At 53.4% G+C, this 24,005-nt stretch overlaps 2 protein-coding genes across 5 annotated transcripts; both read right to left on the bottom strand.

The window, feature by feature from the left end:
* Positions 1-822: 822 nt before the first annotated feature.
* FAM76A (family with sequence similarity 76 member A) lies at positions 823-16,099 on the bottom strand. Of its 2 annotated transcripts, XM_015883685.1 has the most exons (10): positions 15,965-16,099; positions 13,717-13,781; positions 12,876-12,930; positions 12,180-12,332; positions 11,219-11,376; positions 10,658-10,744; positions 9,877-10,008; positions 5,722-5,857; positions 5,153-5,254; positions 823-2,807 (listed from the first exon to the last, which is right to left on the bottom strand). In XM_015883685.1, exons 1-10 carry the CDS (start codon positions 16,043-16,045, stop codon positions 2,721-2,723), a joined length of 1,056 nt encoding a protein of 351 aa, XP_015739171.1. In that variant the 5' UTR covers positions 16,046-16,099; the 3' UTR covers positions 823-2,720. The 2 variants fall into 2 exon arrangements, with proteins under 2 accessions (XP_015739171.1, XP_015739172.1); XM_015883686.1 differs by lacking the exon at positions 9,877-10,008.
* Positions 16,100-19,781: 3,682 nt separating this feature from the next.
* LOC107324070 (digestive cysteine proteinase 1-like) lies at positions 19,782-24,005 on the bottom strand. Of its 3 annotated transcripts, none has more exons than XM_015883759.2 (12): positions 23,947-24,005; positions 23,550-23,609; positions 23,380-23,472; positions 23,107-23,279; positions 22,674-22,914; positions 22,104-22,305; positions 21,833-22,026; positions 21,646-21,737; positions 21,409-21,570; positions 21,030-21,219; positions 20,658-20,893; positions 19,782-20,209 (listed from the first exon to the last, which is right to left on the bottom strand). In XM_015883759.2, exons 1-11 carry the CDS (start codon positions 23,993-23,995, stop codon positions 20,706-20,708), a joined length of 1,644 nt encoding a protein of 547 aa, XP_015739245.1. In that variant the 5' UTR covers positions 23,996-24,005; the 3' UTR covers positions 19,782-20,209; positions 20,658-20,705. The 3 variants fall into 3 exon arrangements, with proteins under 3 accessions (XP_015739245.1, XP_015739244.1, XP_015739243.1); XM_015883758.2 differs by having other exon boundaries at positions 19,782-20,206; XM_015883757.2 differs by lacking the exon at positions 19,782-20,209 and having other exon boundaries at positions 20,531-20,893.

The raw sequence follows: 24,005 nt of genomic DNA, 5'->3' as shown, positions 1-24,005 counted from the left end.
AAGAGGTTTGCTGCAAGCAACTACTTGAAAAGCAAACAAACAGCAGCCAGCCTCTGGGTTACAGCTGGAGAAACGCTTTGCAAGGGGTTTTCAAAGCGCCCTGAAGCTCCACAGCTCAGCACTGCTGGAACTGCAGCCCTTGGGGCTCTGAGGTGTCTGGGGTAGGGAGGCTGAATGGCTGAGTGCTGAGACTGGGATCGAATGGACAAGTCTCCTTTTGGCCCTTTGAAAGCCTCTGTTAGGTGCAGAGCTGGGGGCACGGAGGCTGCGAGCACTGAGCCTTGGGTCAATGGAGCTCTTATCTGCCTCCCTGCCTGCTATAAACGGGGCTAAGTGGGCAGGCTCAAGGATACGGGCAGGTTTGTGCTGTGCTCAGCAGAGATAAGGTGAAGCCCTACTGGCACACTTCTGCTGAGCTGCCTGCTATGGAAACAAGCCCAGATCGCTCCTTGCGCTCACATCCAGCAAAGCTGGGGTGAAAAGCCCAAGGAAGTGGGTTGAAAAGGACCACAATGATCATCTGGTTCCAACCCCCTGCTGTGTGCAGGGTCACCAACCAGCAGCCCAGGCTGCCCAGAGCCACATCCAGCCTGGCCTTGAATGCCTGCAGGGATGGGGCACCCACAGCCTCCTTGGGCAGTTCACATCTGTACCTTAAAAGCAGCACAGAGCTCTGTTTCCTATGGAGAACAGTCTGTGCTCTGTCATGTTGCTGTGGTTGTGGTCTGACAGCAGCAGTTCGGTCCTGGAAGGGGGATATAACACAACCAAGTAGCACCCCAGTGCTTTGCTTGAAGGCAAAGAGAACATGAGACACACAGCTGGGCATCATGGAAAACGCTTTAACATCTGTCAGAGTTTGGTACAAATCAAAGCATCCCTTTTTTAAAATCTCCCTTATTACAAACATACAAAGAAAACGAGGTGGTTGTTACTACAAATCAGCCGCTACTCAACTTCTCTGTGTCACCATGAAAAAAACAAACCCCGAACAACAGAAAACCTCAATAGAACCCATAGGGCCTCGCCCCCCCCCACCCCAAGCTGAGTCTGTTTGTGGAGGGAAGCAGAAAGAAAAGCAGAGCCCCCCCCCCAGGTTAAAAACCAATCCCACCCATGCACCTCATCTAAAAACGAGTGAAGTATAAAATCAGGTGGGGATTTGGCAGCTGTTGCTCTCTGGCAAAGCGTTAACAACCCTTCTGGGTTTTGTTTTCCCCTTTTCCCTCACCTCAGAAATCTCTTGGAAAAGCAAATAGAGAACCAACCCCCCCCCCCCCTTTACCACCCCCCCATAGATGTGGCAGTGTCGGATGCTGCAGCGCGTGCTCCCCCCGCGGCGGAAGCCAAACACCATCAAAAAGTGCCTTTGAGTCAAGTCAGCTTCAGAGCAGGAATCAAACCCTATCACAAAGTCTAGTCGAAAGCTGAATAAAAAGCCTGGCAGAGCGGGCAGCCCTGCTTCTCCTTTTCGCTACCTGCCCTCAGTGCTGCTCCACACTATAGGGGTCACCCCCTCCTCATCCTCCTCCTCCGAGCCCTGAGCTGTTTCTTCACGCCCTGCATGGAGCTGGGATGGCAGGGAGCAACCTGCTGCTTCCTCCCATTGCCAAGTGCTTCTTTGCCCCCACTGCTAAAGGGGCTGTGGGCTCTGCTCACCCCATCTCTGAGAAGCACTGGGAGCTTTGGTAGCCCTTTGATTCTGCTGGCTTTGGGTTGGCAGTGAGAAACATCCCCGGAGAGCCCCCAGAAATGCTTCCTGCCTTGGGACGCTGCCTCTGTAAGCACTTTCCTGGAGCCAAGCTGGCCTCTGCTTCTACATCTGGAAGGGGCAGATCTACATCAGAGGGGCAGGGGAAGGAGGGGGGAGAGGGTGAACTCAGTGCAGCAAACAGCTGAGCCTCGAACCGTCCTGATGTAAGAGATGGAGTAAAAGCTCAGTCACATCAAGCCCCAGAGGCCACAAAGCAACCGTGGCACCAGGGGATGAGGTGGGTCTGGGGAGGTATCGTTACCCTCTGGTAATAACCCAAAAGCTACAGTAACAAAACCCCAAACCAAGCAGTCAAGTGTGTCAAGCAGACGTCAGGAAAATAAAAGAAGGAAAAAAAACCACACCAAATTCCTCCCTTCTCCCCCCCTCCCCTCCCCAAACCCTCCAAGATAAATACAACAGCCCCCATCTTGGAAGCGTTCTCAAAAGGATGGACGAACCGTTCTCAGCAGTGGCACAACCTTCCAGTAAGAGCTGTAGGGCTGGTGATGGATCGGCTTCCTTTCCAAGAGGGAACAGTTCAGAGGCATCAAGCTCCCAGCACACAGCTCCTGTCTCATCTGCACAACAACTGGCCATGGCTATCGCCTCACAGCAGCAGGTCTGAAACCAGCAAGCAGTCTGTAATGCAGCAGGTTCCTGGTTGCTAATACAAAGAGTTGGCAGTGGTAGTTAACTGGTCAGTTCTTCCAGTCAGCAGTACTTCAAGGGGGGGATATTTGGGGTGCCTGGGACCTCTCCCCACGGATCGCCATGATGCAGCACAGAATTCAGAGACCAGACACACTCAAGCATGCTGTCAAAAGGCAACACACCCCAGGTGCTTCCATCGAGTCCACAGCAGTGGGGTAGTGACAACACTGAGGTTTTGGCTTCCAGCGATCAGGCGGGTCTCCTAGACTCCTTGGCTAATGCTGGGGAAAGCTCCCACACTGTGGGTTTGGTTTTAAGGGGAGGTTATTGCTCCCGACTTCTCAGGCTTTTTGCCCTTGGATAGGGCAGCTGCTTGCTTCAGGAGTTCTCTGTTCTTGGCCTGAAAACACAGTGAAAATGGGTGTTTAATGGAAGGGATCACCGTCAGTTCTCAGGGTCCAAGCAATGCCTGGATAGAACTGCTGGCAAAGAAAGGAGGGAGGTGTTGCTGTGCAGCACCACAGCACACATCAAGAACCTCACTGCTACCACTCCAAATGGGCTCTTCCCACCCCTTCCCCCCTCTCATCCCCCTGCTGTAACTGAGACGTGGGCTGGACCTTAACAGCTCCCATAGAGAAATGTGACAAACGCGCCGAGCCAGCCAAGGACACTCACCAAGGTCAGCAGAGCTGCCTTTCCTTCCTTCCCTTCCCACCAGCCGCTGCGCTTTGGCAGCACAAGAAGCGGTGGAGAGAAGCTGAGAGTGACTCAAGCTCCCATCTTGACTCTTGTTTCAGCAAGTCAAAGGCACAAGTCTCCTATCTCACACACTCACCCACATCCAGAGGGCGAGGAGGAAGAGCTCACTCTGTTCTCCAATTTTCTTTCACCCTCAGCTTGAGGTGCTGCCAATGTCCTACCAGGATTCAGCACTGACTGCATCCCCACAGGGAGCCTTATGAGCACATCACAGCACCAAAACACGACTCTCTCTTGTTTGAAACAAATCCCAAACGATGGCAACTCACAAACAAGGCTCTGCAGCCTCTCTGACCAAAGCTCTGAGCTCACCCACCTGCAGCCTACACGGTACATTTATTCTATTTCAGCAGGGAAAGGGGAGAACCCATACAAAACCAGATACAGCCCTTCTGCACTGGTTTGATTGGACATGCAAATGTTATTAGAGCAATTAAACCCTCAGCTCCAGTGTTGCGTGTGGTAAAGCAGCTCCTTTTGCATCCTACATACTAAAAGAACACAGCCCAAATTGCTTCCCCCCCCATGGAAAATAAACCAGGACAAAATAAACCAGGAGCACATTCAAAAAGTGAACGATGTGAACACTCTGAGGCCCCTCCAGCACAACAAGAGGATTCGAACTTTTATTTTGGAATCGGTGAGGAATGTTTCCAGAGCCTCAGTCAATAGCAGCTGAAATAGAACATTCAGACAACAGAAAGGAGGAGGTCAGGGCAGTCCCATCGAACTAAGGACAGGACAGCACCATAGGGACAGACATACAAACCCCTCTCCAGCCAGCAGAGCAGGGTGGCAAACCTGCCTGTGGATCTGATGCTTCCTCTTTCTGTTCAGAACTGAGCGTGTTTAAAGCTGCTGGAAGGTGTCTGACAGCCTTCAAGATAAATATGCTCTTATAACTGCAGCAAAGGCAGCATCAGGACATACTCCTCCCATACACGGGGTGACCAGCACGCCCTGTCTTGGAAACACTTAGGGAAAGTGTTCAGAACAGCAAGCCTTCCTTTGCAGGCCACCCAATGATCTGAGATAGGAGCAGCTCTAGGCTGAAGCAGACAGCACAGGATCAAGGAAGCACAACACAGAGCCAAGGCTTTGGCTGCCATCAGTCCTTGAATCACCTCCCAGCCCCCTGCACACCACGCAGCCATCCCAGCTTTCACACAGTGCACTGTGATGGATGCCAGCTCCCTGACAAAAACCGTAGCCTCCAAAACCTGTTGTCTTCTCTAATAATTAACTTGGGTGTGTGCTGATGGAGGAGGGGCTGTTTTCTCAGCAGGAGCATAAGCCTTTTGTCTCATCCCCTCCCACCTCTCATTGCTCGGGCTTGAGATCATTATAAACCCCGGGGTAATTAAAGGGGTGCAAAGTTCATTTCTAAGTCTGACTCTAACCAGCTCCCCTTTGACCCCATCTCTTCAGTGCCTCGCAGTGTATTCATGCTGATAGTCTGTCTAGTGTTTCCATGGCCGTGACAAGAATCCTGCTCTCCCTGTTCCCTCCAGCTCAGGGACTTCTTTATTTGGACTACAGATACAGCGCTGAAGAAACCGCCAGTTGTTTCTTGATCTTTGTTCCCTTTGGTTACTGGTCACATAAATCACATTGAGAGCTACGTGGTGTGAGGAGCTGACAAAGGTTCTGCAGTCTGGAGGAACAGGTTTAAACCTGATTTTGGCAATAAGTCAAAGGAGTTTGACAGTTCCCATCTAGCCCGTAGGGGGGACAGCGCAGCACTTTACAATGCAGTAAGGCTGAGTCCAAGTAGAGAGCAAGGAGGATATAAGTAGGGGGTAGAGCTGCAGCCTGGTGTAGAGCTGGGGGATGGCCTGCCAGGCAGAGCAGAGGCTGGAGGACAGGGCTGAGGAGCATTAGCAGAGCTGTGTGTAAAGGCTCATGATTTGTTCCCATCAGGAGTGTCCTCAGTCACTCCTGGGTGCAGCTCAGCTCAGCAAATTAAAACAAAAATGCTGTCACCTGTAACTGCTCCATGACCTCCTTGTGCGTCTTCTCCATTTGGTTCATCTTTGCTCTCATCTGTGACTCCTGGTATTGCAAGTCAGCCTTCAGCTCCGTGATCTGCAGACACACCAACAAAGAGTGCATGAGATGGAACAAGCGGCTGCTCTCAACACTGCCAAAGAAAGTGCCTCTGCAGAATTTGCCTGAGACTGGATGAGGTTGGAAACACACTGAGGTAGCAGGGGGAGAGCAACAGGACCAACAGAGCATCACAGAGCTGCACAGGGCAGCACAGAAGCACCCAGGGTTCTGCTCTTGTTCTGCACAGAGCTGTAGGATTTCTCTGGGTCTTGTCCCCACATGGATGTTTGAGAGAGTGGCTGGAAAATGACCCTGTATGAAATGATTCCCTCAGGTGGGTCCTGAAAGCCTCTTCAGCTTTGGAAGAGGAGGCAGAATGGAAGCAGCCAGAAAGGCTTCTGCTGACTGCAGTATGAAAAGCTAGACTTGGTTTGAGTGTGATCTGTGTGAACATGCCAGCTGTCAGCGTGCTGGGGGTGGGGGAAGCAAGCCAAGGGCTGTACCTTCTTCTCCTTCTCCAAAATCATCTGATCTTTCTGGTGCAGCATCTTCTTTAAAGTAGCCACCTCCTCCTTCAGCTGGGCAATGATAACGAAGTGGTCAGTGCCAGGAGAATCCAGGGCGAGGTCTGGAGAAAAACTGCAGCAAAGAACAGGGAATAGCTCTCATCACAACCCCTTCTCTTCACTAAGGCAGAGGAATTCCCACACAGACTGCACTCAAAGTAAGAAAGGGAACTGCTCCAGGACACACGTTGTGCCTTGCAAGCACCGTCTGGAGGTGTTACCTGCACCCCTGCCCTGAATGCCACAGGGAGTTTGGGAAGTGCTTACAAAGACAAGCAACAGTGTGATAAACTGAGCTGTATTCTTGCACAATCAGCAGGGACACGGGGCTGCTATGGTGCACACCAGTTGGCACCTGCAGCAATCAAATGGTAATGATCTATTTTCAAACCAAAGAGCTGAGGACAGCAATCAGAGAGCTCATGAAAGTTTATGCAATCACTTAGGAACTCTCTTAGCTCACAGGCAGTCCTTGGATGTCCAGCAATACTTCTCACTCAATGTAAACAAACACGTTGGCAAGGAGGGAACACAAAAGAGAAACAAACAACCTCCAAGTTCAACAAACAAAGGCAGAACAGACACCTAGATTAAAGTCAGCGCTGTCCTCAGCAGGGGGAAAGGGAAAAAGACACACTGGACTTTTGTATTTTGATCCCTACGTGATACAGCAATGTAGGAAGAAGCCTGGTTACCACTGCAGAGCAGACAGGACTCTCTCCAGGAAGACAGAAATAGCTGAGGATCTGCTCAGAGACAGCCCAGGCTAAACTTAAGCAACAGCTGAAAACCCATCTGGATGTAAATCACCCTATAAAGGTAATCCAGGCATCTCCCAGTCAGACACCCAGCCATCAGGGCAGCCATCCACAGCCTTGCACTACAGCTGCATTTCAGATGGTAAGATATGATAAGCTGCAGCCACAGGCCCAGAGAGCTCACCTGATCTTTGCCTGCCTTTTGTTCCCCACTGCTGTAATGGTAAGCTTGATTTTTATCTCGTGGCTCTAAAAGGGCAGCACGCTCCCAGCTCCACACACTTGAAATTGCCATGTATAAAAACCGAACAGTAATAAAAGCGACAACAAAGTTCCACCTAGAAGGTTATTTAAAGCCTGCCCGTTATCACACAGCACCACTGCTACAAACAGCCCGGGATACCTGAATGCTGACATGTTCTGGCAGCCTGCAGAGCAGATCAACACGCGTCCTGAAGCTCACACTCAGCACTAAAACTGGGAGCTGCATCTGGAGGAAGGCACTGCAGGTCTAAAGGCAAACACAGCCCCCCCAGTGCTGCCTCCCAAGCACCCCCAGGCTCCCAATCCCCAGCTATACAGCAGGACGGAGCACTGGTTACACACACAGAGGTTTCCTCCAGCATCTGGAAAGAATCCATTTTCTAATTAAAAGCACAGCCTACACTGATTGGAGAGCAAGAATGGAGCAGAAAACCTTTCTCCATCACTGTGCTGGGGATTTACAGAGGGGAACTAAGCATGGGCAGCAGCTTCACCAACCTGAAAGGCACAGCTCAGTACTGCAGCAGTGAGAGAAAGCTTGGCAAGGGGAAAGCCAGAGCTGGGCAGAGCTGTCTGCAGGGGACAGCTTGCTTTGTACAGCTGCAGCGTGCTGACAGCAGAGCCCGCTCCATTAGGATGGTGCAGGTCTCTGGGTTTGCTATTGGCTCGTCACACTGCAGCTCTTGAGAGCAGATGTCCATATGTGCAGGCTGCACGTATGAAACCATGCCTGAGTGCAGCTCCCTGAAAGCACAGGCTCTGTGGGTGCTCCAGTGCCTTTCTAACAGTAGCTTTCACGTCCCACTCAGTGCAAAGGGAGACAAAAGGAGGATTGGGGGGGGGGGAAGAAGCAGCCTGCTCAGAGGGCAGAAAACCCTCAGCTCTTCCCCACTGAATTCTTCTGGCCCAAAACAAACTGGCTTGCACTAATCCCTTGCCCAGGCAAGCTTCCCTGCTGCCATGTCCTGGGGTGATGCAGAGTGCTGGGAGGTGCTCACGTTTCCCTTAGCAGCTCAGGCAGGAACAGTTCACTCCTGGGCAGCTTCTATTGCAGCAAATAGAGCCATGGAGTGAGAGTGGCCCTGCCACCCAGTGGAGAGAAGGGACAGAAAGGCCACCAGCCTCCTGCAAAGGAGGGGGAAAAATGCCAAAGGCACATCTCTGCCCTCCTTTAACTATCAGATTAAACATTAAACCAACCAACCGACCCCAGACACATTATTTCTGTAAGTAAACTGGAGATCAGGGTTGCAGCCCTTTAGGTTTGATTGGAGGGATGTGTGTTCTCCATGTGTGAGCAGCCTAAAATTCATGCCTCTAATTAAAGCAAATTGATGAGCTCCCATTGCTTTCATTGGAGATGGAGTTAAAAATGGAGCCCTTCCAAAGGCACCTGCCTCTTTCCATTGAGTGGAACAGGAAGCAAACTGGCTGCCTTACCCTCAACACCTGTTAAATGAATGAAATTAGGCAAAATACATGCCAAGATTAAAGGTTCTGCTATTCAAGGGGCACAATGCAAGCTGACCAAACCAGCATCCAGATTTCACCAATGACAAAAATACACTCAGTTCTCAAAAGTCCATTCAGGAATCAGCATGACGGGCTGCAGGTGAAACTGGGGTGCTCATGCACGTATGGGGTGCAGGGCTGAAGGGCATGGGCAGAACAGTGAGGTTTATAAGGCAGGATGTGCTGGGAGCTGCACCCAGAGCTGCTGCTGGAGAGCACTGCTCGGAGTGAGGCAGGGCTGCTCACTCACAGCCCACCCAGAATCACACAAAGCCACCCATTAAATGACTGCTGGAAAATGCTCAGCCCCTTGAACGTAGGCACTGAGAGCATCCTCTGCTCAGAAACACAAATGCATAGAGCTCAGAAGCAGTTCAGTAGGACACAGAAATTCCCATTGCATCCACAAAAGAGCAACCATTTGGGGTAAGCTGCACCTCACTGAGCCCAGGCGTGCCCAGATTTTGTCTGGCTGAAGGCTGCACAAGGTTGGCTGGAGCCAGAAGCTGAGACACACTGTAAGAACAGTGCTAACAAAGGCAGCCTTGAGCTCCATACCCAGCCTGCAGCTCCAGGAGGGCTGTGGGGTGGAAACCCTCATAGAAAATGGTGCAGGGATGGAGGCTGCTGGGGGCTTCATCCTCCGCAGCTCCACAAGCACAGTGAAGCACCATTATTATTCCACTCAAGAAATAAAGCCAGGGGTCTATTTAAGGCAGCTGCAGCATTTTCCACAGCATGTAGCTGGAGCTCTTTAGGAGTTGCTAAAATTACCCACAGTTTGTTACTGGGATTCATCAGAAAAAGTCTGTGGCAAGGAGCACAGCCTTGGCAGAAGCCAGGCTGACAGCATCTGACACAAGCAAATAGAAATAAAGGCAGTTGGTTCTTCTAATTCATGCTCCTGATTGCAAACAAACGACTGAGCATCTGATGACAGAGCACAGGACTTTTTGCTCCCCGGATATTTTAAGCCAGCAGTGGATTTGTCTCACCCCAGGCTTTAGCAAGCAGGTGAAATCACCTGGTCCTGTCCTACAGCCCACACTGCAGCCTCAGGAGGGGAGCAGGGGGATAACAGGGCTCCAGAGGGAAAGCAGTACAGATGGGCTACACCTTGCTGCAGAGATCTGCCTCCAGTCCCTCCTCCAGCTCCACCAGCATTAAAAGCAGTCAGATGAAGTGGAAGCTCCTAAGCCACAGTTAACTCTGATTTTTGTCTTCCAACTTTTAACTGAAAATTCTGTGATAAATGGTCTCGCAGATTGCTCAGCGGGAACCACTGCCTTATCAAATTATTCTATATCACGTAACAGCATTTTGTATATTAACAGACATTGACTAGATATCAACAGGAGAGACGTAATGTGTGACTGTGGAGAAAAGACCTCCAGTTACCAGTGGTTTAACAGACCCCTTGGCACTGAGAAGCCTGCACCACGCTCCCATCTCACTGCTGTTTGGAAGCAGATCCGTTCAGAGGGACAGTTTCCATGTGTGAGACAGTTCCCAGGGAGGGAGGGCAACAAGGGGGGGAGAAAACAACAGGTGATCTCACTTCAGGATGTCAGTGCCTTGAGAAACAGGACAATGGTGGGCACCGAGACTCTGTTGGGAAGCAGCCCACTGCGCCAACGTGGACGGGGCACTCTGGATAGGGGGGCAAAGCATCTCGGGAGAGGAAGGAACGCTGAGAATCAGAGAGGAAAGGGAGGAATGAAAATATGCATGTACAAGAGCATGAAATAAAAAAATAAAAATAAAATCCATCTCAATTTCCTGTTTCTGCTAGTGCCTCCCATTCTGCTGCATGTGCAGTCAGCAACGACAGCACAAACTGTGACAGCAGAATGGGATTGGCTGCTTTCAAGCAAAGCCTGATTGCTTGTCCCACCCCCAGAAGGCAGGAGGGGAAGCAGGAGGTGGGCTCTGATCCTCTCCTCTGAGGCCATCTCTCCTCTGAGAGCCCAGAAAGCACAAAAACCACACAGCTCAACTGTACGGTGCAGCCAACAGCCAGCCCTGCCCTGCAGCTGCAGCGAAAGATACAGTTGATCGGGTTGCAGTTTTTGTGTCTGCTGGGGAGCTCAGCCAACAAGCAGCTTCTGTTCTAACAGGTACAGGCACTGGGTATTATTTTCCTTTCCAAAGCTGTCTAAGCACTCACTAACGCTGGCCTGTCAGATTCTGGAAGCTGCTAAAGCAGCCCCTAGACATCCCAAAGCCCAAGATCCCTGCTCTAAGCATCAAGTTTCCCACTGTTCACACAGAACTCTTCTATAAAACTTAGCAATTAAGACCACCCGCCCACCCACAATCTCCCCAGATAACAGGCTCACCTGTCACCATTGGCAGATATGGCATCAAACTTGGCTTTCTTCTTTGGGATTTCATTCTGAATAGAAGAGGTGGATAAGGTTTTCTGGCTAGAAAAACAAGGAAACGGTACGTCAGAGCCTGAATGACTTGCAGTCAGAGACAGAGGTGCAAATACACATTCCCACCCACTTTCAACCTATTCAAATGAGATTTCTTAGTGCAAGAAAGAACAGTAAAAAAAAAAATAAATATCACTCCTTGAAGAGCAGCTGGAGACTAAAAATAAACAGAAAACAACGTGTCGGTCCAATCAGCAGGCAGGTGAGGAACTCATGCTTATTATCTGTATTTCAATTACAACCCAGCTTAGCTTTAATTGTATACAAGGTGAATCACTGAGAACTGTCAGGTCACAAGTCTGCACCACAGTTGTTTACAAAGGAGCGAGGCCTGATTTAGCCACATTCACCCCAACAGCAGCCAACTGCCAAACTGCTGCTCCATGTTACTTTGAGGCCAGGCACTCTCTTTGCTCACCCTAGAGGGAAGCCCTACACAACATTACAGCCTGTGCAGGCTACCTGTTATAATGGCTGCTGCTGCTGAGCCTGCTGTACTGCTCCTTCTCTTGCAGGCTGGTCCGGGAGGAGCTGCTCAGGTGCTTGCACTGCTCTTTGGTCTTCTGTAGGACCCGTTTGTAGGACAGTGTGCATAACCAGCAGAGCAGCTTTCCATCCACCTGGAGGGCATGAAAGAGAGACATTTTTGTCTTGCTTCCTGCCCGCAAACAAAGCAGAGAAGACAAGAAGCAGCTTCAGGCTTTAAGATCACATAAAAACAAGCAGCAATTCAAAAAGGATCCCTTGAGTGCTTAGAAAGCCACTTGGCATGGCTGGTGCAATGCACTCATTAACAGCAGCTAACTCATCCTAACTTCAGTCTCATTCAAGCTTCGCTTACAGATTGTCTTACAACATCCAGGACATCAACAGGACAGTCTAACTCCACTGGGATTTCTGAACAAGGAAAGCCAAGGAATGGCAGACGACAGGGCAGTCACTGCACTGCACAAGAGCCACAATTTCTGCTCAAACCTGGACAAGATTCTAAACAAAGAGTAGATCTTTATAGCCTGCGGAAAGCAGGCTTTGGAAATACACAAGCAAGAAGCTCTGATGTTGTTTAAATAAAGGATGTGCAGGAGCCACAGGACAGTTGTGGAAGAACACGCTTCCAGCACCTCAGGCTACAGCAGCAGTACTGCTCCCACCCCTCTACCCTGCAGGCCCCTCCTCCTTTGCCCCCTCACTCACCCTCATACCAAATTCAAGAGATCTTTCTCAGAAGATCTGGCAAAGGAACAAAGGGGCACAAAGGCTAAACAGCACCAAAATACAGCTCCCGGAGCACAACTCAACTCCAAAAAGCATTTTACAGTCAAGAGGCATCCCCTTTAGAAACACCAGACATCTGTGAAAGGAGGTTAGAGCCACTGTGACCAGCCCCTTTACCTTTTCAGCCTCCTTTAGCAGAGATACTGACCTTCTTTCTGTCATCCTTCCGGTCGAAGGCACACTGCTGCTTGCACTGCTCACAGGAGTGTGGAGGTCCATACTTCTTTTCTGAGTTTGTGCAACGCTGACACTTGTTGCCAATAAACGCTGCGATGATGTTGCAGTACTGGCAAGGTTTTGGCTTAAAGAGACAAGACAGAACAATATAGCAGTGCCTTCTGATGACACTATTGGCATTGCTTTTTCCCCTTCCCCCCAGCTCTTCTTAACGTCTATTTCCCTATACCAAGCTAAGTGTAACACTGATCCAGGAGACATAACTGCATCCAGACCTCAGGTCTCTAGCCAAGTTTATTTAGGCACACAACCTTTATCGAGGGTTAGGAAATGTTCAGAAATATTTATCACCAAAACAGAAACAATCAAAATCTCTGCCTCAGATTTCACACAAGCAGGAAAACAGATCTAGCACTGCAACCTCAGTTTGTACGACCACGCTCTTGTTTCAGTTAAATATGGAATGGTTCGTTTCATGACCTAAAATGATGCAGAGCTGCTCTTTTCCATACTAAAAGAGAAGGTAAAAGCTTCATGCTTGAGATCTGCATATTATTGATCAATCATGCTATTACAACAGAGCCAGCCCATAAAGTGCTTTGGGACTCGGCAGCATAAAGGCGAGAAAGATGAAAGCAGAAGAGGCTGGTGAGCCCCGCTCACTTACTGTGCCATAGAGCTTCACGTTCTGAGCACACTTCTTGCATATTGTGTTGGTTTTGCTGTGAAGAAGAAGGACAAAGCACGTCATTAACACCTCCCCAAAGAAAACAACATCTATGTGGTTAGGATCCCAGCCTCCCCCAGGCTCTCTAGTGGCAAGACTGCATTCAGCTTCACTAGGGACCCTGATACCAAAGTGCATTTCCTATTCCCTTCTGGTTGAGGATAACCTGGCAAAAAGTGGAATTCCTAGGAGGCACCTTTTAATCAAGGCATCCCCACATGACGTCAGTTTTTTGTCCTGACAAATGCATGTGTCTGATCACTGCCTAATTGGCAGCAGGCATGATTCAGCACCGGTGACAGCCTCACTTCTGGAGGAGGTCTGTGCTCGATTACAAGGTTAAGGCAGGTCAGGCACAGAGGTATATTTGCCTAACAAACACAGGAAAGAACAGTCTGCACAAGTTATGCTCATCAGCTCCTGGGTTCACCTACCCTTCCTCTGTAATCTACACAAGTTGCAGAAGGCAGGATCACAGCTATAGGAAGCACATCCCATGATTTTTAGATACCAGAATCAGGTAGGAGAAAACTCATGGGAAGATTCCCTCGGATCCTTCATTGGAAGATGTTGGTGAGTGCTGACCAAGCCAAAAACCAAGCACTAGTGCAAATCTAAGGACACTGTGTAGGCACACTGACTCGCCCAGCAGACGTTTAAGGCCAAAGGTCTCCCCCAACAACAATCAGGCTCAGCCATTAAAGGTGTGGAAACATTACGGTTCGCCAGGTGCATCCGTCCTAAGGAAACCATCATCCTGCCCAGCACATCAGTCATTTACCTTTCCTGCTGGAATTCAGTCCTGCAGTAAGTGCATTTAACAATGGGATGTGCAATCCGGCACTCCTGCAATAATACAGCAGTCTGTGAGGTGCAGTGCTTCTCCCACATGCTGTTTCCCCAATGCCCAGCTCTCCTGCTGACCTCCACTCCCACCACACACACACACACACACACACTCACACTCATCCAACTCCAAACGGTTCCTCCCTGTACACTCACTCTGCTCTTAGAAGGGCTGAGAGCAAAGGAAGGGTGACAGGAATGCCGTGTGTCACGGGTGACCCAGAAGTAAACCGTGATTTGTAACAGGGGCTATTTGTGCCCAACGCCCACAGACAAGGGTCACAGCTGGCCTCACCTCCGGTGCAGAACATGTAGTCCTATCACAGTCATTCACCTCCCTGCTCTCCAAAGCTTCCTGTGCCCTCCAGCCCAGCTCTCTCCCCTCCCCAACACACTGATCTCATTCTTCCCCACTCAGGTTGTCCCCCAGGACTGATCTCCCCCTTTCAAGATACCACAAAAGCTGCCCCTAAATGTCCCCACAAACACCTTGGGACCACCCAGCTGCCCCACACCTCCCCTCTTGCTATGAGCCACCCTCACCAGCAGCCCTTCTGATGACCGCAGATCTTCTGACTCAAGTGCCCACTCAATGCACAGCCCCTCATAATCCCCCAACACTACACCCCCAAGCCCCTCATGCTCTCCCAACTGCCCCCTCACCCCCATCATCCCCCAAATGCCCCCAGGACCCCATCCCTGTGGCCCCCACCCACCACCTTCCATTCACCCCAAGCCCCCCCTCTACACTTTTCCTTATTAAGCCCCCCAAAAAGCCTACACTCCAAGGCCTCAGCCACCCTAGGAGCCCCCAGGACCTCCCCCTTAGCAGCCCTCTAAGTGCCCCCAATCCCCTCCCAACTACCCTCCCTCAAACACAGCACTCCTGCTGCCCCTTGCCCCCCTCACCTTCCCTCAAGACCCCTCAACTTATCTCCAGAACCACCCCAAAGGCCCCTTACCTCAACACCAGGAACCACTCCCACTTTCCCCCAGTATCCCCATCTCACCTCTGCACTCCCCACTTTCACTTAAGGCCCCCCAGTTACTCCCAAGACCCCTCCAATTTACCTCAGCACCCCCTCTCTACTTCAACACCCTCGAACTTTACCTCGGGACGCTCCACTTTACCTCAGGATGCCCTCAGAACTCTGAACCAACCCCCACTTTACCTCAGCCCTTTACACCCCACTTTACCTCAAGAACCCCCCTTCAACTCGGGGACCCCCCCCCTATTCCTCACAGGTGCCTCTTTATCCTCAGGACACCCAAATCACCTCAGGAACCCCCCATTCACCCTATGACCTCATCATTCACCTCAGGACTCCCCCCAATTCACTCCTCAATTCACCTCAGGACCCCCCCCCCTCAATTCACCCCAGGCATCCCCCCCATCTCATCTCAGAAACCCCCCATTCACCTCAGGATCCCCCAGTTCACCCCAAGACCCCCATTCACCCACAGAACCCCCCCCCGCAATTCACCCCATGATCTCTCACCATTCACCTCAGGACCCCCTCACCCATCACTCCTCAAATCACCTCAGCACCCCCCATGTTCACCCCCATGACCCGCTCCCATTCAGGCTCAGCGACCCAGGTTCACCCAAGAACCCCCCAATTCACCTCAGGACCCCCCCCATTCAACCCCATGACCCCCCATTCACCTCAGGACCCCCAGTTCCCTCAACCCCCCAATTCACCCCAAGACCCCCCAATCTTACCTCAGACCTCCCAGTTCACCTCATCTGACCCCCCCATCCACCTCAGGACCCCAATCACCCCAAGACCCCCCCCATCACCTCAGGACCCGCCCCAATTCACCCCAGGAGTCCCCCCCCTCAATTCACCTCCGGCCCCCCCCAATTTCACCCGAGCTGCACCCCATGACCCCCCAGTTCACCTCATGACCCCACCCATTTCCCTGTCTCAGAGCCCCCTCCACCCCAAATCACACCCCCTATTAGCGCCAGGCCCCCCTTTTCCTCCAGTACCCTCCAGACTCCACCTCACACCCGCCCCCCCATCCTCCCCACACCCCATTCTACCTCAGGATCCCCTTTACCTTCCCCCCCCACCCGAGCCTTCCCTCAGAGGCCTTTACCCTCAGTGACCCCCCATGACCCTCCGCCCCCCCATCCCTCATCCCCAGCCGCTCCTCCCGCTTTCTGCCTCCCCCCGGACCTTGCAGAGCTGCTGGCCTTGGCTGAGCGCTTCGAAGGGAAGCCGCTGGTGGCACTTGGTGCAGGCGTACAGCGCCGCCATCCGCCGCCGCGGCTGACAGGCGCACCCAAACCGCCTCGGCCGCCCGCCTGATAGCCCGCCCACGCACCGACGCATCCGCGCATCTCATCTGGCTTTCCTTTTGCATCGCTCACAATGAGGCCGGTTTTTGATTGGTCGGCTCAGACGTCGCTCAAGGAATTTCCCTTCCGCGGGCGTTGGGCGGTGGAGCGGTGACGTCACACGGGGCGCGTTTCCTGTGATGTAACCGCCGCGGGGGCGCGCACGGGGCGGCGGGGAGGGCGCGCGGGAACGCGCACGGCGGGGGCGGCCCAGAAGGCATTGCGCGGAGGGGGGGGGGGGAGGGGAGCCGTGAAGCGGAAGTGGGGCGGGCTAGGCCTGAGCCTGAGGGGAGAGGGGAGAGGGAGGGGAGGGCATGGATGGGTCAGGGCTGAGTGTGAGCACAGAGATGGGGTGTGGGCAACAGATTGGGATTGGGATTGGGATTGGGGTTGGGGTGAGGGCAGGAGATGAGATGGGACAGGCCTGGCCAGGGGTCAGGGCCTGCAGAAGGGGGAGGGCAGGAGCAGGCCTGGTCTCAACATGGATCTGGGCCTAGGCCTGTCCAAAGGCCTCGAGCAAGGGCTTTGGCTTGGGCTGAAAGATAGGGAAAGGCATCACCAAGCTAGGAGAGGGCTGAGTGGAAGCTATAGCTGTCCTGTGTGAGGATGGGAGCGAGAGGAGGTTGGATTCAGGGTGGAGTGTGAGCACAGAGATGGGCTGTGGGCAACAGATTGGGATTGGGATTGGGATGAGGGCAGGAGATGAGATGGGACAGGCCTGGCCAGGGGTCAGGGCCTGCAGAAGGGGGAGGGCAGGGAGCAGGGCCTGGTTCTCAACATGGATCTGGGCCTAGGCCTGTCCAAAGGCCTCAAGCAAGGGCTTTGGCTTGGGCTGAAAGGCATTACTAAGCTAGGAGAGGGCTCAGGGGAAGCTATAGCTGTCCTATGGGAGAATGGGAGGGAGAGGAGGTTGGGTTCAGGGTGCTGAGGGACAATGAGGGCTATAGGAAGGAGAGGTGGAGGCTGTAGGGCTGCTCAGCCTGAAAGCAGAGCCAGGAGGAGGCTGATGGACGCCATAACGCAGCCACAGCTGTGTCAGATGTATGAGCTAAAGGATAAGGAAGGGAGAGTAAAGCAGGAGGTGGCGTCTGCAGCAAAAGCAGAACTGCCTCGCAGGGTTGTTTCCTTTTTTTTGCTCCAAATGGTGGTTGCTGTGAGGGCAGTTGCACGTCTGCAAGCTGCAGGCAGAGCTGAGGCGAGCTGTGATCTGCAGGGGTGGATCTCCTCACGTTTGGGGCAGGATAAGCGATGTAAATTGCAGCTGGATGCGTTAACACCACGGGTTGGTTGGGTGCTGCAGTTTGCAGCTCACGCTGTTGGGAAAAACTGCCTCCATTTTGCTTCGGGGGTGTGAGGTTGGGCTGCAGAGAGGTGAGGGAGAACCATCTGCTGTGCAAACAGCGGGTAATTGCTCCGCTTTTTAAATGGAGCCTTTGTCGTTGTTGCAGTGTGACATTCCCAGGTGCTGTGAAGGCACAGCCCAAACAAACAAGGGGATTGAAGCACTTGGGAGTTGAAAGTTCACTCTGCAAACCCAAGAGGAAGCAGCAACCGCTGGTGGTTGTGTTCATGATGGCACAGCGCTGTGATCCAGTTGCTCTTTGTGTTGCCTGACGTTCCTGTGTTCTCAAACACTGTTGGGCTATCAGGGTTACCTTGAAACCTTTGGGATCCTTTTCTTTCCCCACCTTTCAGGTTGGGTTTTTAGTTAGTGCAGTGGATTACAGACTATTCCCAGCCGTGGTTTGTGTGAGTGGTGGAGCTGAAATACGAGATGCTCACCGCAGTGTTCAGCCTTTCCAGAGAAGGACCGGGGGAGTGTCTTGGGTTTTTAGTAAGGCTGCGTGGGTGTGCATATTAAACTGAAATTCTGCTGTGCTTGGCTACCTCGGGGACTGGTTCTAATCACCGGGCAAATATGCTGCATGTAGGAGAAAGACTTAATTTCATGAAATTTGTTGCATTGTGCATGGATGGTGATTGGGAAATAGCGGTGGGTGAGAGCAGAAGGCAGAGCTTGGCAGAGGCGGTGGGGAGAGTTAAACAAAACCCTTCCTGGTTGCTCAGGGGGTTGGTAGGGAAATAGGGTGGAGGTTGTAGGACTTGTGGAAGGGTTTGATGGCACACCTGGAAAACCTAAACGCTGTGAGGAGTTTGTTACAAGGAATGAAACCTCCAAGAAGTCCTGGGGGGAGAAAAGGGGGGTGTGTTGGAAATCTCTGGAGCTGAGCAAGAGGAGCTGTTTCATTTCAGAACAACAAAGCTGCCATGAGCAGTCGCAGTCGCCAAGGGAAGGACGTTTGGCTGAGGAAGAGCGTTTGCAAAGCTGCTACTGAGGGAAGTGTAAGAAGAAACGTTTCGAAAGCCGCTGCCTCAGTGATTTTCCAGGAGAGCCTCGTTAGCAACAAAGCAGCTTTGAGCAAACTATCTTGCAGAGGCCATGTGACCACTTAGGTCTTTCTGGACGCGATCACTCGTACCCCAAAACGCTGTGGTTTCTATGAGGAAAAAGCAAGTTTTGCAGCCCCTCATCGTATTCTTTGTCATCGTAAAGGCTGTGCAACACATGTCCTCCTGTCCACAGAGCAACCCGAGGAGCCCTGACCCCAACTGGGAGTTCATGACAGCCTCGCTCGGATGGAGGCATCTGGGAGCCAAGGAATTGCCAAACCCGCTTTGATCCAGCTGCTGTTCTCCGACTCTGCCTGTGGTTCTCTGTAAATCACTCGCAGATAATATTTCCATGTGCTGGCTCTCTCAGTGTCCCCCTGCTTTCTGAATAATTACCTTGTTTTGTGCGAGCCACCAGAGGTTTTCACAGATAATTCATCCGGCGCTGAAAGGCAGCCAGAGCTTTGGGGCTGGAGTGAGTTTTGTGGCCACCTGGCATTGCTGCACTGAGGTCTGTGTCGGAGCACAGCTGTCTCTGGAGGGAAATGCAGCATCCAGCACAGCCCAGGGCAGGGCGCGAAGCAAACCCAGCTGAAATCCCCGCCGCCCTTCCTCAGGGGATCGTTTACCTTGGCAAATGCAGCCTGCCCTGAGTTTCTGGACGTGTGGACAGATTGATCCTGCAGATCTGAATGCTCTCACCCGCAGAATGCACATTTTGCTGGAACAAAACGCCTTGGGGAGGGGGGGTGTTGTTTGAGGGCTGCACTGTCTCATCTCACTCCATGTCTCAGCCAGCACAGGGCTCAGAGCATGTGGGTCAGAGCCCAGCATGGAGCCAGGGTTGTCCGCCCCCTCCAGGTTTATGTCCTCATCATGGGGACGCTGTGGTGGCACAGGGCCTGGGGTCACAGAGGGGCAGCCAGGAGGCTGCCAGCCCTGCTGGAATCGCACCACAAAGTCCTGCTCTGCCTCTTCTGGCTTGGCAGAGTGGAAACAGTCCTTGCCGAGATGAGTGGAGAAGCTCAGAGCCCTGTGCTCCCCAGCCATGTACACTCACGTGGCCAGGCACGTGAGGACCCGCTGTGCCAAAGGAGAGCCCCTCACCCCCAAATCACACCTTGTGCTTCTGCAGCAGTGCTGTTACAGGCACCAGGTAATGATGTGGGGCTGGGATGGGGGAGGGAGGGAGCACTCACTGCCTTCAAAGCACACCGAGCTCAGCTCTGTTTCACCTTCCAGTACCAAATCTGGGGTGTTTCCCCCCCCCCAGAACCACTCTGGGATGGCAGTTCTGCAGCTGTTCTTCTCAGACACCTCCATCCCTGAATCCTTTTCCAAAGCAAACAAGCCGACCTTAATTGAAAGTCCCATCCCTGCTCAACAACCCCCACTTGGAGCCTCTGCTGTCCCCAGTGCCACAAATGCAAAATATCTTGCTCCTGATAAATGCTTCTGGGGGTGCAGAGCCTGCAGCTCCCGGAGCCTCCTGCGTGTTCAGCAGCAAATTCACAGCATCACCCATCCAAAGGGAGCCTGAAAGTCACGGTTCCCTGAAAGTCAAAGCGTGTTTTATTGACTGCAGCCAAGAGAATGAAAGATCTGGAGACCCCAGACTCCCACGGAATAAACCACATTATTCCTGCACGGTGATCGTTTCTCTCCCAGACGTGAATTCGAGTCAGCACCCCTGCTGGGAATGATTAAAGACCACTTCAGAAATCAGTGCAGCAAATTGTAAAATAAGCAGGTGAACAAGGGAAGGAAAACAAGAAAATATTATGACCTGCCACCCTCAATCGGGAGCAATCAGGGAAGGACGATGCACCGCGGTGCTGCCTGGGGTGAGGGAACACAGCAGACCCCCCCGGCTGTTTGCTGGGCACAATGAGGGTGTAGCTATGGGGCAGAGCTGCTCGCTGCAACCACAGCCTGTTTTGGGGAGGATGCAGCCCATACACACACACAGATACAGGGGGATGCCATCAGGTGAAGGTGAGCACACCCAGCAGGATGGATGGTATCACTTCTCTATGGATGTTTATTGTTGTATTGATAAAATACCTCAACAGAGCATTGGCTGCCCTCCTCCACCCCACAGCCACCTTGTAGGACCCTGTGTCCCTCTGCTATCCCTTCTCCTGCATACAGGGACACGGTGGGGACAGTGCCTGCGTGGGGCTGTCCCATCAGGCGAGGATGGGGAAGGAGGCAGCGGTGGCCACGCCGCAGTTGTTGTCCTTCATGGCCATGAGGATGTAACCGTCGTTGCCCCAGTAGGTGGACCAGGAGTTCTTGATGAGCCAGTAGCTCTTGCCGTGCAGGACACCATAGCCCACAGCCAGCACTGCGTGGTCCAGCTCTGATGTCTCATTGCCTGGGAGGAGAACAGAAAAGAGACATCCCCATCTCCACCCATTGCCACCCATCCACTGACCTGCATCATCCCCACCATCCCCATGTACATCCATCCTCATTTCCATCCTCTCCACTGGGTGCCCCCACCCCCTCACCACAGTGGGGCTCCTCGTAGACCCCATTGGCGTAGAAGGTGAAGGACTTGTGTGAGGCATCAATGTTGACAGCAATGGGGCCGTGCTTGAACAGTGCAGCTTTCAGAGCTTCAGCATTGCCTGGCTCCACGGTGACGTAGCCGGCAAGTGGGGCCACCAGCTCCGACTGGTTGTAGTGGCAGTAACCATTCTGGGAAGGGACACTGAGGTGACTTCATGGTCCAGGGCAGGTTTGTAGGGGATCCAACCCACCCCAATAACCAAACCAAAGGGGAGCATCCATCCACCAACAAAGAGATGGAAGATTTGGAGGAGTCTCTCCCTGCATCCCATAATGTTGGAGGGGAGGATGGGGTGTGTGCACCCCCAGCACCCTCACCTGCCCCAGGTAGGGCCCATAGGACTCGGTGCTGGCGATGCCGCCGTGCTTCTTGATCCACTCGTAGGCTCTCCACTCCTCACCCCCATCACACGCGTAGTTCCCAAAGCCCCAGGAGCAGTCGATGAGGACTTGCTGGGACAGTGGGGTCAGCACTCCTGTCTGTGGGGGGACACGCTGTAGGGACAGGGATGGGAACCCACTGACCACCCCAAAGTGTTGGGTCCCTGCTCCCACCTTGAGGAATAGGGCCCCCTCCATGGCGCCCGTGGTGGCGAAGCTCCAGCAGGACCCACAAACAGCCTGGTCCTTCACTGGGGTCACGGCGCCTGGGGACAGCGGGACAACCGATGGGGTGTGAAGGGAAACTGAGGCAGGAGGTGAGGGCTGCCCATGCTCCCAGCAGGGCTGGGTCCCTCCTCACCGTACAGCCTCCAGTCCAGGCTCTCGGGCAGGACGAGGCCGGCATAGAGCTGCATGGAGAAGGGCTGCCCACTTTTGGGGTCCCCGCTCCAGCGCCGTCCCCGCATTGCAGCCATCTCCTGTGCTGTGCGGTCAGCCAGGTGGTTCAGTGCCAGCGAGTAGGAGAGCGCAGCGCGGTTCTTGGAGTGCACAAACCTGGCCATGGGGAGATGCTATGGGTTTGTGGGAGCCCCACTGAGCCCCCAGCTCTCCCCCCACTGCCCCATACACACCGCATGTTGTGGATGAAGGTGTGCTTGCGGTGCTCGTGCTCCTCCTCGCTGCTGTAGCGCTTCCCAAACCTCTCCTTATAGTGGTGGAAGAGGCGGTGGTGGACGTGTTCTGTTTGCGGGGCGGTCCCCACAAACTCCTGCATGGGGTTGGCCATGATGCGGTGCTCGGGGCCGGCTGTGGGCCAGTGCTCACACTGCACACCTATGGGGCACAGAGTGGGGCTGCGGCCTCAGAACATGGACAGCAGGGTGTATGGCACCTGCAGGCCATGGGGTGCCCACCCTATATAGGGGTCTGCATGCAGGGTCTACGCCCAGTGCCCACCCTATACTAAGGGTCTGAATACAGGATCTGCATCTGCAAGCAGAGCTGGAGCATCCCTGCACTGCACCAGAATGGGGTTCCATTGATGCACTAGCATCACTACAGTTGTCATTTGCACTAAACCTATTGACCCAGATTAGGGGGTGCATGCAACTTCCTTAAAGCGAGTTAAAGAGGAGGACACAGAGCTGCATTTCATGCAGGCACATCCCCAGGAGGGCTCTGGGGTGGCAGCAGCTGCTCACCGTGTGGGAGCTGGAAGATGCTGGGGGCAAAGTGGTGCCCAAAGGTGCTGTACTCGATCTGGTATTTGTCGTAGTGGGAGCCCAGCAGGCTGTTGTAGCCCCGCACCTCGTAGTGCAGAGGCACGGGGCCGTGCTCCGAGCTGCCCACCCGCAGCGTGTAGACATTCTTCTTATGGCCCCAATAGGAGATGTTCTGCCACACGGCGCACTGCTGCCCATGGAACTGCTCCTCCCGCACCCACTGGGAATGGAATGGCAGCAACACCGCGCTGCCTCCGCATCCCCAGAGTGCCAGGCCTGGACCTGGCCTCATATTTGCCCCATTCCCAACCACTTCTGCCCTCTCACTGGGTGCTCCAGTGGGAACCACTGTGTCCATCGCTGTCCCATCCCCTCCCCTGTCTCACTGCCCGTCCCCATGCCCTGGGCTCACCCTGAAGTGCTCCAGGCTGGGGAAGACGCTCTGTGGGGTGATGAGGTCCCCGTCGGTGCCATTGATGCGGAAGCACTTGCGGACGTTCACCTCCGTCTCCGTGGTCTCCGGTGTCACCTTGAAGCTGGCACCAAAGGGCCCCATGGAGCCGAACTGGAACGTGACCACTTGGCCTGGGGATGGCACAGCACCGGGTTCCAGCCACGGTGCTGCCATTGGGGTGGCTCCATGGGGAGCAGAGGAGTGGGGTGGCCATGAGCTCTGTGCACCCACCGCCATAGTACTCAATGCGGCTCATTCCCCCGCTGAGGTTGTACCAGGCTTCAAAGGGCTCCCTGATCTCAGCATAGGGCAGGCTGATGGCTCCTGTGGGCACCCCACAGTGAGACCCCATCAATCCCACCCACAGCAGCACCCAGACATGCCAGACCCCCCAGCAGTACCTTTGACATGGTAGACATCTCCAAACGTGGGTCTCTCTGGAGGAGTTTTGCTCTCTGCTCCTGGAAGGATAAAAGGGAAGCAATAATTTTTAAAGCCCTTTAAAATGCTGCTTGCCCACCTCTTCAAGGGCAGAGCTGGCAGCTGAGCTGGTCCCTGGCTCAATGCCTGCATCAAACCCCAGGAAGAGGGGACAGAATGGGGAGGGGATGCAGAGGAGGACTCCCACTCTGCCCATCCAGGACAGAGGCAGAGGATTCTGAAGGTGGGGGTCAGTAGGGAAGGGTCTCCACTCATCCCTGGCCATGGGGACAGGGCAGAAACTCAGCAGTGCCTAAGGGACATCTCCCCATGAAGAGGGCACAACCATCACCCCCCACCCCAGAACTGGGTACTCACCCAGCAGCGCTGCAGCCCCAAGCACCACCATCCACCTCCAACCCTCCATCCTGCATCCA

The sequence above is a fragment of the Coturnix japonica genome, chromosome 23 (assembly GCF_001577835.2).
Source record: "Coturnix japonica isolate 7356 chromosome 23, Coturnix japonica 2.1, whole genome shotgun sequence".
In the NCBI taxonomy this organism is placed as follows: Eukaryota; Metazoa; Chordata; class Aves; order Galliformes; family Phasianidae; genus Coturnix; species Coturnix japonica.
Note: the sequence above shows the minus strand (reverse complement) of the source record. Positions and strands in the feature narration are given on the sequence as shown.